The sequence below is a fragment of the Myotis yumanensis genome, unplaced genomic scaffold (assembly GCF_028538775.1).
Source record: "Myotis yumanensis isolate MYYU_CA2020_CCGP unplaced genomic scaffold, mMyoYum1.0.hap1 SCAF_4, whole genome shotgun sequence".
Taxonomy (NCBI): domain Eukaryota; kingdom Metazoa; phylum Chordata; class Mammalia; order Chiroptera; family Vespertilionidae; genus Myotis; species Myotis yumanensis.
This window is the reverse complement of record NW_027223755.1, coordinates 33,264,548-33,281,580: the sequence shown is the minus strand read 5'-3', so window position 1 is coordinate 33,281,580 and position 17,033 is coordinate 33,264,548. Positions and strand designations below refer to the sequence as shown.

Genomic DNA, 17,033 nt, shown 5'->3' with positions numbered 1-17,033 from the left:
ATCTTAATTTAAAATGAAGTATAAAAAGACAAATACTTTGATACCTAGAAGCACAATAAGCAACTTACCTGCGGCTAACTGATTTCTTCTCCCCTTCTCCCTCTCCAGCTGATTTAACACTTGCACTTGGGTCCTTTTTTAACTTTTTTGCAATTCTTTCTCTCATCAGGTTCTTCTCATCACCATCAATGTTTTCATCATTCTCTGCACCCTCAAATTCTTCATCCTGTAGAAATTGAAATGGAGTATGTGCTGGGCATTCCATCTCCCCTTTCACTTCTGGACTCTTCATTGCATCTTAAGCCAGGTTTGTTTTTCTTTTTGTTGGGTTTTGAATTAGCAAAGGCTGAATGAAGAATCTGCTACAGGTGAGAATACCCCTGAGTTCTGCTCAGGGTGAACTATGTAAGTGTGAGATAACCCAGTCAGGGCTGTTTGCTCAATTCACACCCAGCCCCTCTGTGCAGTAAACTGTGCTCCTTCTGTATCACCAGCATGCTGACCTCAACCAGGGATCAAGTAGAAGAGGTAGAGATGGGACAGCTGAGATTTCTTCCTATAATCTGTCACAGCAATTACTCCTCTTCTCACAACCCTTCAGTGGATCTCCAACTCACTCAAGACCCTACTCAATCTGTACCTCCCTGACATGATGTCATACAGCTCCATCTCAGCCACACTAGCCAATTTTGGAGTTGTTATTTCTCTCCAGCCCGAAACATCCTTATTCCATTTATCTGCATTGCTTGCTCTTTCATTTCAGATCTCTGCTATGTTACCCTCTCAGTGACACTTATTTTGATCACCCTATTAAAATGGCAGAACCACCTACCCACCTCCAGTACTCTATTCCCCCTCCCTGTTTCCCCCCCAAAGCACTTTATCACCCATCTGACCTACATTTTACTTAATTATGTGTTTATTGTCTTGCTTCCATAATTAGAGGAAGCATTCTATGAGAGCTAATATTCTGGACCATTTTGCCTACTGCTATATCTTCAACTTCCAGAATAGTTCCCAGCATCAACAGAGAGAGGAGTGGAGAGAAAAAGAAGGAGGAAAGGAGGGAGGAAAGAAAGGAGGATAAGAAAGATGCTATTTCAAGGGGATCTTTTTCTATTGTTTTTTTTGATCAGCTGAGTCACAGTGAGACAAGATTCTTAACTTGAGGTTGTAGACTCTTAGAGCAATGGTCCTCAAAGTCTGGTCCTCAGACTATATAACCTGGATTGTTTGTTAAAAAATATAAAATCCTAGCCCTTATCCGAGTCTTTCCAAACCAAATCTTGAGAAACAGAAATTGTGAATGTTTTCAGTAAGATGTTTAAGACATTCTTTAGCCCTAGAAGTTGATAACCATTGACCTAGGTCTTCCATATCAAACTCTCTCCTGCTTCACAGCCTTTTGTATATGTAGTTTCTTCTACCTTCAATACTCTTCCTCACTGCTCCTTACATAAGGCCAGTTCCTTCTCAAACTTTAACCTCAGCTTGTGCTTCCTATATAAGATACTAGAGGCCCGGTGCATAAAAATTCATGCACTGGAGCAGGGGGTCCCTCAGCCCGGCCTGCCCCCTCTCACAGTCTGGGAGCCCTCAGGGGCAGGATGCGACCCGGCGATGAGGGGAAGGCGAGGCCCCTTCACACCTCTGCTGCTGCCATTGCTGACAGCGCAAGCCTTGGCTGGCCCTGGTTACATGAGCCTTGGGACGGCCCTGAGTGGCTGGGCAGTTGCCATCCAAGGCTTGTCTGCGCCTCAGGCCAGCCCTGGGCGGCTGGGGGGCTGAGGGGACTGGGGGACTCCGGAGGCAGGCATGCGGAGTGGGGCTGAGGGGACTGGGCACCGCCATCTTGTGGCTGTGGGCACTGCCATCTTTGAGGGTGTGGCAGTCAATTAGCATATTCCCTCCTTATTGGCTGAGGGTGCTGCCATGTTTTGTGATGGTGTGAGGGTCAATTAGCATATTCGCTCTTTGTTAGATAAGATAATCTCTCTTTGTCACTGTGCTTTAGCATATGCTATTCTCTGAGCTAAGGGAACCTTCACCACCTTTTTTGATCTAGTTAACACCTAATTCTTCTATAAGACACAACACAATCATCTCTTCCAGGAAGATTTTCTTGAACAGGTTAGATATTCATTCTTTCTCTACTCTCCATAATCAGAAAGAACCCTCTCTTTTGACTGTGGCAATCGTATTCATGCATAGAAAGCTATGTACTTCCTACTGAATTATACGATGCACAGATCAATGAGTTTTACATAAAGTGACAAATAGATGACTTGAAAAACTTGATCTCTTATATATAAAGGAAACTGCCTTCTCTTTTATCAGCTTTAAGCCAGTATAACTATAAAGATAACTACAGTCATGAAAGAGAATCTTCTGAAATGTGTGTATAAAGAAGGAATACTGCTATAAATGACTGATCCAAGTATTTCCCATACATCATATAGGATATCCATGCATCAACATTTCAACTTTTAACATAAAATAAAATAACATCTGAATTTTGATTATTCAAGTAATGTTATATCATAGGGAGAAAAAACAGTCTAGAAATTAATATATAAGATTCCACACACATGTAGACATACACTTGGAAGAAAATATTATAATAGCAAAAATATATTTTTAAAATCTTTCATATTTTTTCAAAATTTGATATGCATAATTATAAAAGTAATATACAGAGTGTCCCCAAAAATATATACACATTTTGAATAATTATTAATTCTAATGGGTTAAATCTGAAAAGTAAGAAACATCAATTGAGCTATCAGTTGTTAAAGTGTGTATACATTTGTTTTGGACACCCTGTATATAACCTTTTAAGAAAAACAATTTAATTTTTTATAAAAATTTTGAATTTTCTGTAAATTGTTCAAACTATATTTATAATAAAACTAGAGGCCCGGTGCACCAAATTCGTGCACTGGATGGGGAGGGGGTCCCCTCAGCCCAGCCTGCCCCCTCTCACAGTCTGGGAGCCCTCAGGGGATGTCCTACTGATGGCTTAGGCCCGCTCCCTGTGGGGAGCGGGCCTAAGCCGCAGTCTGGCCGTGGAGGCTTGGAGCATGCCCCCCTGTGTGTGTTCGCTGGGGGCCTGCCCCCAGCCGCGCCGTGGAAGCTCAGAGCAAGCACCCCTGTGTTTGTCCGCTGGGGGCCTGCCCCGGCCATACTGCGGAGATTCAGAGCGGCACTCCTGTGTGTTGTTCTCTCAGGCTCCGGGCCGTGCCTGTGTGTTGTTCTCTCAGGCTCCGGGCCGCACCCAGTCCCTCCTCCTGAGCTGGCCGTGACCTTTACAGCGTACAGACCTAATTTGCATATTACTTCTTTATATATATATAGATACTTACATCATCTAAATCTCCTGCTGCATCACCCTTTTCACTACAAAAAAAATAAGGAAAACAAGTAAATTTTAGCTTCAAAATGGAAGTAATAAAATTATTCAATAACCCAAAAATTTAGAATATTTTGTTGGACTAATACTTCAAAAACTTATTTCAATATAGAAATTTCAGAATGGCATTCTAGAGTAACTGGAAACATACTAAAAATGAGCCATTTTTTAATAAATAGAATAAGAAGTATGCTCTATCAACACATACACAAAATCAATAGAATTAAAAGAAAAATTGCAAAACAAAAATCAGCAATGCTATTTTTATGAACAAAGGGCTGCAGAAAACAATTTATCTCATTGGCTTGACATATTCTGGTTCATGAAATCAAATCCTTCAAATACAATGATATTAAGAAAATACTGTTTTGAAACAGAATTTTTGAAACTGAGCTAAACTTGGTATAGTAGTAGTTTAGTCCCCCTTTAAGACACTGGCCCAATATTTCACATGCAATTATATGTAACTGCAAGATATCTTCCCTTCTCAAAGAGAAGCAACAAATATAGTAAGATAATTTTCTGTTAACACCTTTAATATATAAGAAATAATACTCAATGGATTGGCCCCAAATGTGGTGACTTTCACAAAACCCTTGAATTCTGATTTTTTTTAACCCAACATACCAACTGAGACAAAAATGCTCCAAGGAAAAAGTTAGCAAAGCAACTTTGAATTAAACATAAAAGTGTTAACGCAAACAGTTTCCCTAGTCTTCAAACTATCCCAAGATTTAAAAGTTTAACAATTTTAAATTTAATGAGTTCAACTGAAGTAGATAGCAAGAGGAGTGAAAGTGACTATAGTGCTGTTCTCCATATGCGAGAAGCTCTACTACCTCCATTGTCAAAATCCTTCAGCTTTTTGGCTGGGTTGAAAGAAAATTTGACATATGAGAAACAACTGCTTACTCACAAAGGAAGTTATAAATTATCTAAGCCAGAAAATGAGAACTTAGAATCACACTAGTACCATACCAACCTCTCAACAACTGGAACAGAACTGAGGTGTGGATCATCCTTAAGCAAGTCGTGACTACTTTTGCTTTTCCCCTTCATGCTCTAGAAAGGAATGCATGATAAAATCATGAGTGGGGGGAAAAAGGACAAGTGAACAAATTTACATAAAATTTAGTACCGATAAATGTGGTCAGTAAAAGAAATGTGTTCCTGAAAATGTCAGTATAAACTCAAGCTTTATAAATGAGAACCTTACTGAATTGGCTGAAAATATTATTTTAGAAACATCTTTTCTTTCAAAAAGTGACATATCCTTGAAAATAAGTTTATTGATTACTATTTCCAAACACTGAACCATCATAAGATTTACCTACAGCTAAACTAATTAGTTTGACCCAGATATTAAAATGCAGAAGATAAATCATGAGTAATTTGAAATAAATGTACACTATTATCCTCCAAGTATATTCTTTACATTGCACAGAACCACTTTTTAAATGTGCCCAAGCAACCAGATGAGTGCACCTATGAGATACTATTCAACAAGCAGAAAACACAAAAGGGAAGAGCCTCTCAAGTATGACAACATTCATCAATGACCAAATGCTTAATAAATGCTTTACTTTCAAAGTTCATGTGCTCAATAAATTTATATTTTAGTAGAGAAACAAGTCATAGGAAGATATAAATAGAACTGTAAAATAGCAACTACTCCTACTATTAAATATATACTTTGTGCCAGGCACTGTGCTACAGTACTCTATTCCTACTCCTCATTTCCTCCCCTCCCTTCTGAAAGATATTTCTCTATCAATATAACTTTTTCTGGGTGAGAAAAAAAAAAGCCTTTTTATAACTGCATTTGGAGTAAAAATGTGAACATCTTGAAGTAAAAGAAATATTATATGCATCACTATTGTAAATGTGGTACAATTTAATCACTATTTTAAAATCTAGTTATTGAGATTCTTTTATAATGAAATCTACCATTTAATTTGCCTCATAAAAATGACTTGTCTGATTATAAGCTTTCATTTGAAAATATTTTATGACATTTGAATTTAAATTATACACAAAGATTCAGGAATAAACTTTAAACCAATACAGACAATTGAATAAAGCTATTATTTAAGAAAGCAATATGAAGGGAGGCATCTGCCAGACAAAAACCTTTCAAATACGTGAGAAGCCTAGGATTACATTTTCACTTAGTTTTTACTTCTCCAAAGTCTATCGCGTTCCTCAAGCATTCCCCATGTGAGATGGTTTCTGGTATCATCCCCATCCTTCTCACGACCCTCTTAGCCTCTGGATGCAGCTAGTTTGTCAACATCCTTCTTAAATGTGTTCAGAACTGAACAAAATGCTGCAACTGTGAGCAAAAATGCAAAGAATGTTAAATTCCTTATTCCAGAGACCTTACTCTCTTAATAATTCAACCAGGGCTTACAGGCTATTAAGTCTTATACCTATTCAGCTGATTTCATTAAACTCAAGTATAGAATTTACATGTGCTCCTATTATATTTCAACTGACTAGTTCAAATAATCAGGCACAGATTGACAACAAAGCACTCTTTGGGCAGAAGTACTCAATCAGCTATAAATCCATCTGACTGTACTATCTCCCGGATCACATTTCCTCATGCTGTCCACAAGAATACAAGAGACTCTGACAATGTGCTTTCCTGAACTCAAGATGTGTCATTATGGCACCCCCCTATCATGCAATCCTATCAAAAAGGAAATGAGTCCGTCTGGAAAGTCACTTAACCAGAGTCTTAGTTTCCCCATCTATAAAGAAAGGAAGTTGGACTAGATCCCTTTGAGCTATAAAATTCTATTATTCTAAAAGAGATTTTTATCAGGTAGTAGAAAGATACTGAAATAAATAATGAAGGAAAGTGAACCCACGTGGGAGAGGCGCCTTGTCACGAATAAATGAGTCGGGTGAAGCGGTGTCTGTAATCCCACACTGATAATCCATAAACCAGAGGGGACTCTATCTTATTTCTCCTTTCACATAAAGTAAAGCCTCAATTCAGACTTCACCAATTATTAACTTGTGATGTTAGACTGGTTCTGGAATAAAGCTTAACACTGTGGAGTCACTGAAAAAAGAAACTTGATAAGCAAATGAATAATGAAACAATTATTTTCAAGTCCTCTAGAAAAATTTAATTTCATGCAACTACTAAAACTGCAAATTGTTCTTAGTCATTGTAAAAGACACTTGACTCTGTTTCTGGTTATTATATACATTTTAAAACAGTAAGGCTAAATTTTAATATATATATATGTATATTCTATAGGTCAGACTTTTCTAACATTCAAGCTAGCCTCTCCACCCGGTCCCTGCCCTTTTTTTAACAACGGGTTCATTTTACCCATAATGTAAAATGTATCTGAATGGTGCTCATAGTCTAAAGAATAGTTCAAAAACAAAATAAACAAAATACACTTCCATTCTGAATCTCTTTTGAATTAATCTCGTGCCCTGTAGCGAAATTCTCTTTCCTCTATGCCAATAAATTTCAACGATTTTTGTTGTTGTTCTATTTTCTCAAGATGAATTTAACAATGGCTCCATTATATAAACAGACAAAACAGCTAAATTCTGTAGGCCAAAGACTGCACAGAGTGCCAAGACACACTTCTATGTGGAGAAAAGGCTGCGGGTGAGTCATGCTGTACAGGTGTCTACTTGTGCTCTCCAAGCTGCTCAAGGTAGTGCTTAGGACCCTCTGGGAGGGCTCTGGAAGGGCACTAGGCTAGTCATACTGCGCATACGGCTTCCTACCCCGGAAAGCTGAACTAGATTGCTTAAGCCTGAGGGTGGCAGCTTCTGTATAACAGTTACGGTCATATTAGAGATTGTTTGATATTCTTTAGCTCTCTGAGAATAAAATACAAATTATAACATAGAGCATAATGTTTAAGACATTTAACTTTCAAAAACATTTCCAAGATTGTATAATATATCAATGTAAGGATATACATAGCCTAATTTCACTACTCTAAATAGTACATATTATTTCCATGTTACAAAGAGAAAAATTGAGGCTCAGAGAGACTATTATCCAAGATCACCAAGTACCAGTACAAAGTGAAGTGCCAACATAAGTTTGTATGACCTCAAATCCATGCTATTTCTACTCCAACACACTCTCACTCAAAAATGACACAAAGTTTACCATCAAGGAGCCTGGAACTCCACACAATAAGGCAGAAAGAAAAGGGGATAATGTTTTAGTAGTACACAATGACAACAAAGTCAGGGTTCTTTAACAATAAAGCAAAAAATGTTTTTAAAAAGAAAATGTAAGGATCACAAGGCAAAGGTTAGACCAGAAAAAGAAAAGATTATGAAAAAGTGGAAAAGACATTTAGAAAAGACTGTATTTTAGGTTATGAAAATAAACATGACTTTGATATCAGAAGTGGAATAGGACACTTCAGGCAGGGAGAAGAACACAAACAAAGATACAAACACAAAAGGGAAAACACAAGGCATTTATGTAAAACTAGAGGCCTGATGCACGAAAATCATGCCAGAGGCTTGGCCCCCGCCGCTGCGACTGCCTCTGCCTCAGCCCTCGCAGCCCTAACTTCATCTGGAAGGTCATCCGGAAGGATGTCCAGTTTAATTAGCATATTATGCTTTTATTATATAGGATAGCAAACAGTTCAGATCTGCTGATGTAGTGTTTCCTATATTTCCCTGATAAGAATTACAGGGAATTCAACAAAAGTACAGCATCCCAGGCCCCTCCTTCCTTGTTGATTCTGATTCAGTAGGTCTGAGATGGGGCCTAGGAATCTACTTTTTTTAAAAGTACTATCAGTGATTTTTACCAGCAGGGAAATTTAAGAAGTATGAGGCTAAAAGACAGAGTTGGCAAAGAGGAGTCATGAACGCAGAGGCTTGAAGTAACAGGCCAAAGAATTTGGACTTATATCTACAGTCAGCAGAGAGCAATGAGGCTTCGGAAAGACTATTCTGAGAGTATTGAGTGGAAGGGGAAGGAGAGAAGGGAGATGGGAGACCAGCCTGTAGACTACACAGCAGCTGAGGCTAGAGATAATGAAGGCCTAAACAAAGGTAGCGGCAATATAAATTAAAAGAAAAAAATAGATTTGAGATACAGTATGGATGAAAAACTGGTAGGACAATAAAACTAACTGGTTGTGCAGAGTAAAATTAAGAAAAAAGTCAAATCTGAATCTAAAATATTTTAGAGGATACTGATGCCAGGGAATAGGAAGAAAAGTAGGACACGGAGAAGTTTGAGAAGAAAATATAATGAATTAAGCCTTGGCTAGGACTTGGGTAATTAGCAGGATATTCAAACAGGGAGATATCCAATAGGCAGAAAAAGAAGAGTAAGCAAGCTGAGATATATAGATTTAAAAGTCAAAAACAAAAATGTGATAATTTTATCACATAGCCCATCCTATTTAAGAGTCAGATGAGAGAAATATGATGACACAATACTAGGGTTATACTACTCATTTGCTAATGGACTGTAGGTTGCAATTTTCTTGGCAAAGAGGAAAGCATTTACCTAGTCTTTCTAATGTTTAAAGTATTTTTCAGGTTTAAGGACAAACATAAAGAACCAGCTAACATTATCTGTGGCGGTATCCCTCCACATAACAACCTTGTAGCAAGCCCAAAGTGCTTTTGGAATATCAAATTTACTATATTCAGTATAAGTTAAACATATCTTTTTTTTTTAATGTTGTGCAGCAGAAGGAAGATAAGCTTTAAACATTTAACACATGCTGCTGTTACAAATAGAAAAACTTTAAACTAATTTCCTAGTGAAGACAATCTCACAGTAATTGTGAACAAAACACTTTCAATCAGATATTTAACTCAACTAAATTAAATATTTAATTCAAGATTGACAGGAAAAACTCCTTTGTCCTACTCTTGATCTCCAAGGCTGCTCAACCTAGAATCCAGGACCCTATGGGAGATAGGGAATGGCATGGGCAAATTGCACTAGGCTGCCTTCCACCCCAGGATGCTGTGCTACCAGTGAAATTTCTGGCCAGCTTTTAAATGGCTTATGTTTGAACTAGGCAGCTTCTGCAGCATTCAAAATCATAATAGAGACTTAAATAGCTACAGAAACGTAACTTCAAATTTCTGATTCCACATCTTCTAATTACACAGTCTTGTAAAAGCTACATATCCTCTCTGAGTATTGGTTTCTTCATTCACAAAATTTATATGAGATATGGTTGTTACAAAGATTATATAATCTAAGTATTTGGCACAAATATTTATTAAATCAATACAATGCAGTAAAATAAGTGCTTCTGAAGGCCAGAGGCAGATTACCACTGAAAGAAATTAAGCTCAGCCTGGGTAGAAGTTGGGTAGGGGAGGGAGGTAGAGGTAGTCAGGAGTTGATAGTGGAGCTAAATCTTAAAGAAAAAACAACAATTAGCCACATAAAGGAGAGAGTATGCTTCAAGCAAAAGGGAAAATGGGTAGGAAGACTGTGGGGAAGGCATGAGTATGCAAGGAAACTTAACATCTTTAAAAAACATCAATGAAAGGGAATCCTGGCAATTCCCAGATCTAACATTTGTGGTTTTGTCCATTTACAAATATACCCATAGGATCATGACATAGTAAATCTTTCATGTTAATGAGACACACATTTGAATCATGAATAGTGCAATACTAGTGCACTGACATCTAATGAAGATGACTTTATTGGGGTGACAGACATATCAGTGACATTGAAAAGGAATGGGGAAGGAAGTTGTCATGTAAAGAGGAATTTAATTTTGACACCTGAAGTAGAGATGCTTCCTCAAGGCACTCAGAATGAGGAAGAGCCCAGAAGAAATATTTAGCCTTGTCTCTTTGTTCAGAATATTAGTTTACAGGTGATAATTGAATCATAGTAGCAAACAGATCACTCAAGAACACTGAAGTCAGTGAGAAAAAAAAATTATGACCAAAATATTTCTAATATGTGCCCACTGTAATTCAGTTTTAATGCAAGGGGTATAAGTAGCATGCTTACTGTATGCTCAATGTTAGCCTACCAAAACTATGCTCAATGGGTAGGGGAGCAAAGTACATGGATAAAGAAGTAAAGACAAGGGTAACAATAATGTGCTTTTAAGTCAATGCTATTGTTAGTGTTGGTAAGATATAGGTGACTAAGTTAAGCAAGTAAGACAGTGTTAGGTTATAGAGTTTTAATTACTACAGTAAAGACTTTGAACCTAGTCCTTAGATCTCAGTATTCGCTAACTTTCCAAAAAGGAAAACGTATCAGAATCTTGGGGAGTGAAAACACTTCAGATGATTTTCTTGAAGTATACTTATTAGAATCACTGCTCTGAACAATGGCAGGGCACTGTAAGGGTTTCAGCGATGAGTACTGTGGAGAAAGTGAGACTGAGGAACATCACACTTGAAGGCAAAAGGGAAGTATTGTGAGGTAAAAGGCCAAGAGGCAACATATAATCCAAAGACATGGATTTTATTGTGAGATAAATGTAGGTTCAAATCCCAGCTCTCAATAACTTACTGCTTCTATGACTTTGAGCAAATTATAACCTATCTATACCTTAATATAAGCATGGGTAAAATGGGGATAATAATAATACCTATCTTAAAGGGCTGTGATGAGAATTGATAAAATGAATAAATATATATAAATATTTAAATGAATATAAGAGCTTTTGGTCTATCACTGTTTATAATACTAACAATAATCATTATCATCTAGAAAACCCATTAAACAAATAGCAATTAAAATCTGAATCATAAAGTTCTTTAACTTTAGTTCTAACTGACTGGAAAAAAAAATTCCAGGTTTAAAAAAAACTATCAATTTTTTCTTTTTTTCCATCACCATTTATCCCCCCATACCTTCTTCCACCTCCCCCACGTGCCCCATGCTATCACCACTGTTGTCTGTGTCCATGAGTTCTTTATAAGAGGACAAATCTTCTCAGAAGATGCAAATATTACTGACCATAAATCATTTTACAAATTAGTTCCATGAACGTTTACTGAATGTGCTCCGTGTACAGCCGGAAATACAAAAATGAGTAAGATATAAACCTTAATTTTTTTACAATTCAGAAAAAAGGGCAAATTACGGTTTTACCTGACTAACTCGATTTACTTCCTCCTCTTCTTCCTCAGCTTCCTCCCCAAATGAAAGCAAACTAAAATTTCTAATTAATAAAAAGGAAAAAAGAATGAAAGAAAATTAGAAAGAAAAAGTTAAACAAAACTTATAAATATCCTATTAGCAAAAAAAATAGAGTAGAACTTACAAGAAGAGACACTTTTGTTTAACAGTAGACACTATTACTTAATATTCAGTAGAAATATACTAAAGATCTATATTTTCAGCATAATGTTATAGTTTTGGCTTCAGATCACATATGATTCATATACTAGACTAAACTAATGACCAAAATCCATTCTGAGCACTACCATTAAATATACTAAGTCAAACATGACAGAAATAATTAAGCTTTTTATATTTATCAAAACTGGTTATCAAAATTGAGAATTCTGAAAAACTAATAAATATATAGACCTGAGAGCACTACAAATGGGAAGCAATTAATCTAGTGTCTGCCAAAATATGGCTTAATATATTAAAATAAGTAAGTTAAACAAAACTGTCAAAATAGCCTATGGGGAGAAAAAATTAAGTTTCTTCTTTGAGCATTCAAACCAAAGATTTCCCAAGAAAAATAAATAATCTGTTATTAAAACTCTTCCTCAAGCCCTAGCTGGTTTGGCTCAGTGGAGAGTGTCGGCCTGCAGACTGAAGGGTCCCAGGTTCAATTCCAGGCAAGGGCACATGCCTGGGTTGTGGGCTTAACCCCCAGTAGGGGGAGTGCAGGAGGCAGCCGATCAATGATTCATTCTTATCATTGATGTTTCTATCTCTCTCTCTTCCTCTCCCTTCCTCTCTGAAATCAATAAAAAAATAAATAAATAAGTAAAAAACTATTCCTCAAATATTATAAAAATAAAAGATTTGGTAATAAAAGAGAAACTTCTACTTCAAAACCTAGATGCAATCAATGACTACCACATAATTCCCAACATATTTACTATGAATTAAAAACAAAAATACCCAACTTTGGAGCTTGTTGTCAAGATAAACTATAGAAAAAAAATATTGTATCAGAACATAGTGAGAGTGACCTTTCACCCAAAGATAAATTAGTCAAAATAAATAAATAAATAAGTAAAAGGAAATTAAATACATAGCTCTATATAAAGTTATTTTGCCATAAGACATCAGCTGCTTATTAAACTGTCTGCTCATATCTGAGAGTTTATGAAAACAACTTAACTTACTTATATTGTAGGGTATCAAGGAAAGAAATGAGTATGTATTAAATGCCTTACTACTGGGTATTTTCAAATTTCCCTTCTCATTTAATCTTCATAACAACCAGGTATTGTATTTATTATAATCTCCGTTTTCTAAGATGGGGAAACTAAAGGCCAAAAAGATTAATAAAGTTTGCTTTTTATTTACTGGGTTAGGCAGGATTATATTTAGAACTGTCTGAACCTAACACTTTAAGTACAATAAAATCCCTAATATGGATGCCATAATTCAATAAAAGAATCAACTGAAATCTAACACTCGATATCTATTTTAATAAAACAGACTAATAATGTAAAGAATACTGTTCACAAAATGCTGGAACTTATTAAAAAAAAGAAGTTTCTATTTTTTTGAAAACTATTCTAAGGAAATAATCTAGAATACAGAAAGAGCTTTATACTTAAAAATATTTATAAACACCAAAAAAGGAGTGAAAAGTTATATAAACATTGTCATATACTTCATATTTTACTTTCCAAGTTCCTTATACTGAGCATATATTAATTGAAAAACAAGTAAAAAACAGAACAATTCTCAATAACTCATTTATATAAGTAATTGCTGTAGTAATCCCTACTTATTTATATTAATACAGATTTTATATGGACATCTGAGGCAATACTTCTTTAGCTTAAGTTTAAGTTATATACTGTATTTGAATACAAGAAATGCCCATGCAGAATAGAATACACACACTCCTAATTCAGATATCTCCCTGGTCCAAACTGGCCTCCCGCTTACTAGTAAACAATGTTTACAAAAGGAAATGAAGTGAACTAAATGAATCAGTGCTGTTTTACAAACTGAAGAAAAATCTTACTACTATGATTACTTTGTGCCTTTGGGTTTCAATGTCTTTACTTTCTCCTCTGGTTTTTCTTTTTTCAGCTTTTTTATTTCCCTAGGAATGATGTCATCAAAAGGATTAAACAAAACCTATGAAAAGAAACATTTTGAAAATTAAAAACAATATTTAATTGTATTGACATTAGTGTCTATAATTTTTCCTCACAAAAACATTGTAAGTATAGTGAAACATATACTACATAAAGTGCTTCCACTTACATGGCCTCAATGTAGTCTCCCAATAATCCTATGTGCTATTAAGTAAAGGATATCTTATTTTTATTTTACAAAGGGAAAAAATATTCAAGAAAACTTAATATATAGTATGAGAAACAAAATCAGATCTCTCCTGATTTTGACTCCAAATCAAATGTTCTTAAAGATCACCCTCAATGGCTCCTTCAATGAAGATTCACTCTTAAGTTACCAATGAAGTCACTTGATTAGATTAAATAAACCTAATTCCTCTAACTTTCCATTCTGAGTTAAGCTTTTCATTCATTAGATTATCAGCTAAAATTTCATCTTAGAATTCAAAACTTTCAATTTAAAAAAAGTCTTAATCAGAAATTTTTCTAGCCCTGAAAATGTTATTCAATGGTTAATGCTGATCCACACACCACTGAAGGGTCTCGTATTCGATTCCCAGTCAAGGGCACACACATGGGTTGCAGGTTCGACCCCTGGCCCTGTCGGAGCACATGCAGGAGGCAACCAATCAATGTGTCTCTCTCACATTGATGTTTCTCTCTCTTCTCTCTCTCTCCTCTCTTTCCAATCCCCTCTCCCTTCCACTCTTTCTGAAAATCAATGGGAAAAATATCCTCGAGCGAGGGTTAAAGAAAAAAAAAAACTGTACCTAAATTACACAGATAAAATCTGAGTTGTGACTTAATTTAGTATAAAGACTTCATCTGATATTTTAAAAATAGTAACAATCAGCCCTGGCTGGTGTAGCTCAGTTGGTTGCCAAAAGGTTGCCATTTCGATTCCCAGTCAGAGAGCACATGCCAGGGTTGTGGGTTCAGTCCTCAGTAGGGGGCGTGCTGGAGGAAGCCAATCAATGTTAGGCTCTCACATCTATTGTTTCTCTCCCCCTCTCCCTGCCTCTCTCTTTAAAAAACAATCAATAAACTATACTTTTTAAAAAAATACTGACAATTTTTCTTATATGACCATTTAAGTCAGTGGTTCTCAACCTTCCTAATGACGCGACCCTTTAACACAGTTCCTCATGTTGTGGTGACCCCCAATTTCATTGTTACAAATTGAACATAATTAAAGCATAGTGATTAATCACAAAAACAATATGTAATTATATATGTGTTTTCCGATGGTCTTAGGTGACCCCAAAGGGTCCTTCGACCCCCAAAGGGGTCATGACCCACAAGTTGAGAACCGCTGATTTAAGTGCTATATCTTATACTAATCATACTCCTACCTCACAACTTTTTATTCTGTGTGGATTAAGTGGTCTTTCTTCGTTATCAGTGTCTACTTCTGCCAGTCGCAGCATGTTATATATTGTATCCCCTGTAATCTATTAAATAAAAACAAAAATTTAAATGCAAATTATTACATTCATTCTTTGAAATAAGGGAACACTTTTGAAAATACATTTTAAATAATTAAAAGGGAATTTCATATAATTATATCAGAGAATATACATTAAATAATGCAAACAAAGCAACTTCATCTTATGAGGAAAAAGCCTAGATGAAGTCCAACCCCTCAATAAAATTTTTGTGAAATTTCCAATATATACTGGTACTTTTATTAAAAACGGAAATATTATGCCAAATAACCTCTTACTGAATGACAACTTTTCATTCAAACATCAGAAACAAATGTAGACTTTATAATAGAGTAAAACAAGCAAATAATAATGTGGTAATTGCTTTGCAGATAATATCTCATTTAATCCTCACAAATATCCTAAAAGTAGTTATTAACATTATCTTCATTCTCCAGATAAGAAAACTGAGGTTCAAAGAAGTTATAGAACCCAAGTGATGGCCTTTCAGAATTCTAACCATTGTTAGTTATATAATGTGTAGATTATATAACATCAACTGTAAACAATGGTGCAGAATGGCAACCTAAATCTCATTTTATTAAACACTTATTTTTTTAAATAGTAGAAAGTAAAATCTATGAACATCAGCAACCTGTGTCAGAGTGGCTCAACTATACCAATGCATATTTAACCCACGTTGTTAAGGATTAAGCAACAATATTGTATTGCATGTTTTTAGCGGGACTCCTTTCATTCAACATTTATCAAGTTTTAAAATAATACCAATTTTATATTTGTGCTAAGTTTGTTTTTTCCCTTTCATCCTCCCAACATCCAGTTTTGCCTAGGATATGGAGAAATCATTCTTACCGAACCAGTAGAGGGAGCTGATACACTAGTGATGTCTAACATGCCCAATACAAAACATACAGGGATGTAGTATTTATGAGAAGGGAGAAGAGTAAGAAAAGAAAACCTTCAGAAACCTTTTTAAGGAAAACTGTTAAAAATTCTATGGAAATGACATTCTCTGATATGATGTTGATTGTGTGCAGGATTAAATAATTATTACTGAAAGTAATATTTCAGGTAAACAATTTCAATGTTACTATAACTTCCACTTTAAACTTAAGGGAATTCATCATTAACAAAATAAACATTAAACTGCTAAGTTTTATTACCTAGGTGTCTTTCAAAAAACATAAAAAATGGTATCAGCTGAATGGCATAGTAGCTAATATGGTTAGTATGATTTTAGAAAAATAAAGTTTGAAGTCACAACCAATGTCTTATTTGAAACACACACAAAAATTCATAGTTCATTATAACAGGAATACAGTCTGTCATTTTTAAAAATAAATAAATATCCTAGGGAATAATTTAAGAAGGCAGCTCATAGATAAGTTGATCATATGTATCCCAGAAGCCTAATATAATGGACACAAACCTTTCCAAAGATGGTGTGCTTATTGTTAAGTTCATCTGCTCGACCCAGTGTAAAAAAAAAACTGGCTGCCATTATCATGAGGACCAGCATTTGCCATGGCAACCAGTCCTCGCCGATTAAAACGCAATCGTGAGTGGAATTCATCCTGAAGCATAAAAAAGAAAAGATTTAGTGAATGACCTCAGTGATAAGGCCCTTCATATTCATTTAACCAACAAGGTTCCATAAAGCTTCTAATAAAAAAAATGCTGAAGTTGTATTTACTGTTTTTCAAGTTTAACCATATCTAATATTTACTATTCCTTCAATGCTATTAAACTTGACCTCAGTAGCCTGTATCTTCTGAATATACTCAGCTACAAATTTAGCCTATTTCGTGGAAATCTGCCTACTTATACAGACAAAGGGTACTTGAAGGGGAATGGATTTCTAAGAGTCATTCCCGTTTTCCCATCCC

General features: G+C 35.5%; 1 protein-coding gene across 1 annotated transcript in view; it reads right to left on the bottom strand.

Annotated features, from left to right (window-relative positions):
• Nucleotides 1–17,033, bottom strand: part of CWC27 (CWC27 spliceosome associated cyclophilin) — a 174,727-nt gene that overhangs the window by 141,238 nt on the left and 16,456 nt on the right. The window contains 8 exon segments of the mRNA XM_070412057.1: nt 69–226; nt 3,363–3,396; nt 4,392–4,471; nt 11,514–11,583; nt 13,600–13,703; nt 15,055–15,153; nt 16,577–16,636; nt 16,638–16,721. Of these exon segments, the coding sequence (XP_070268158.1) occupies nt 69–226; nt 3,363–3,396; nt 4,392–4,471; nt 11,514–11,583; nt 13,600–13,703; nt 15,055–15,153; nt 16,577–16,636; nt 16,638–16,721 (689 nt within the window).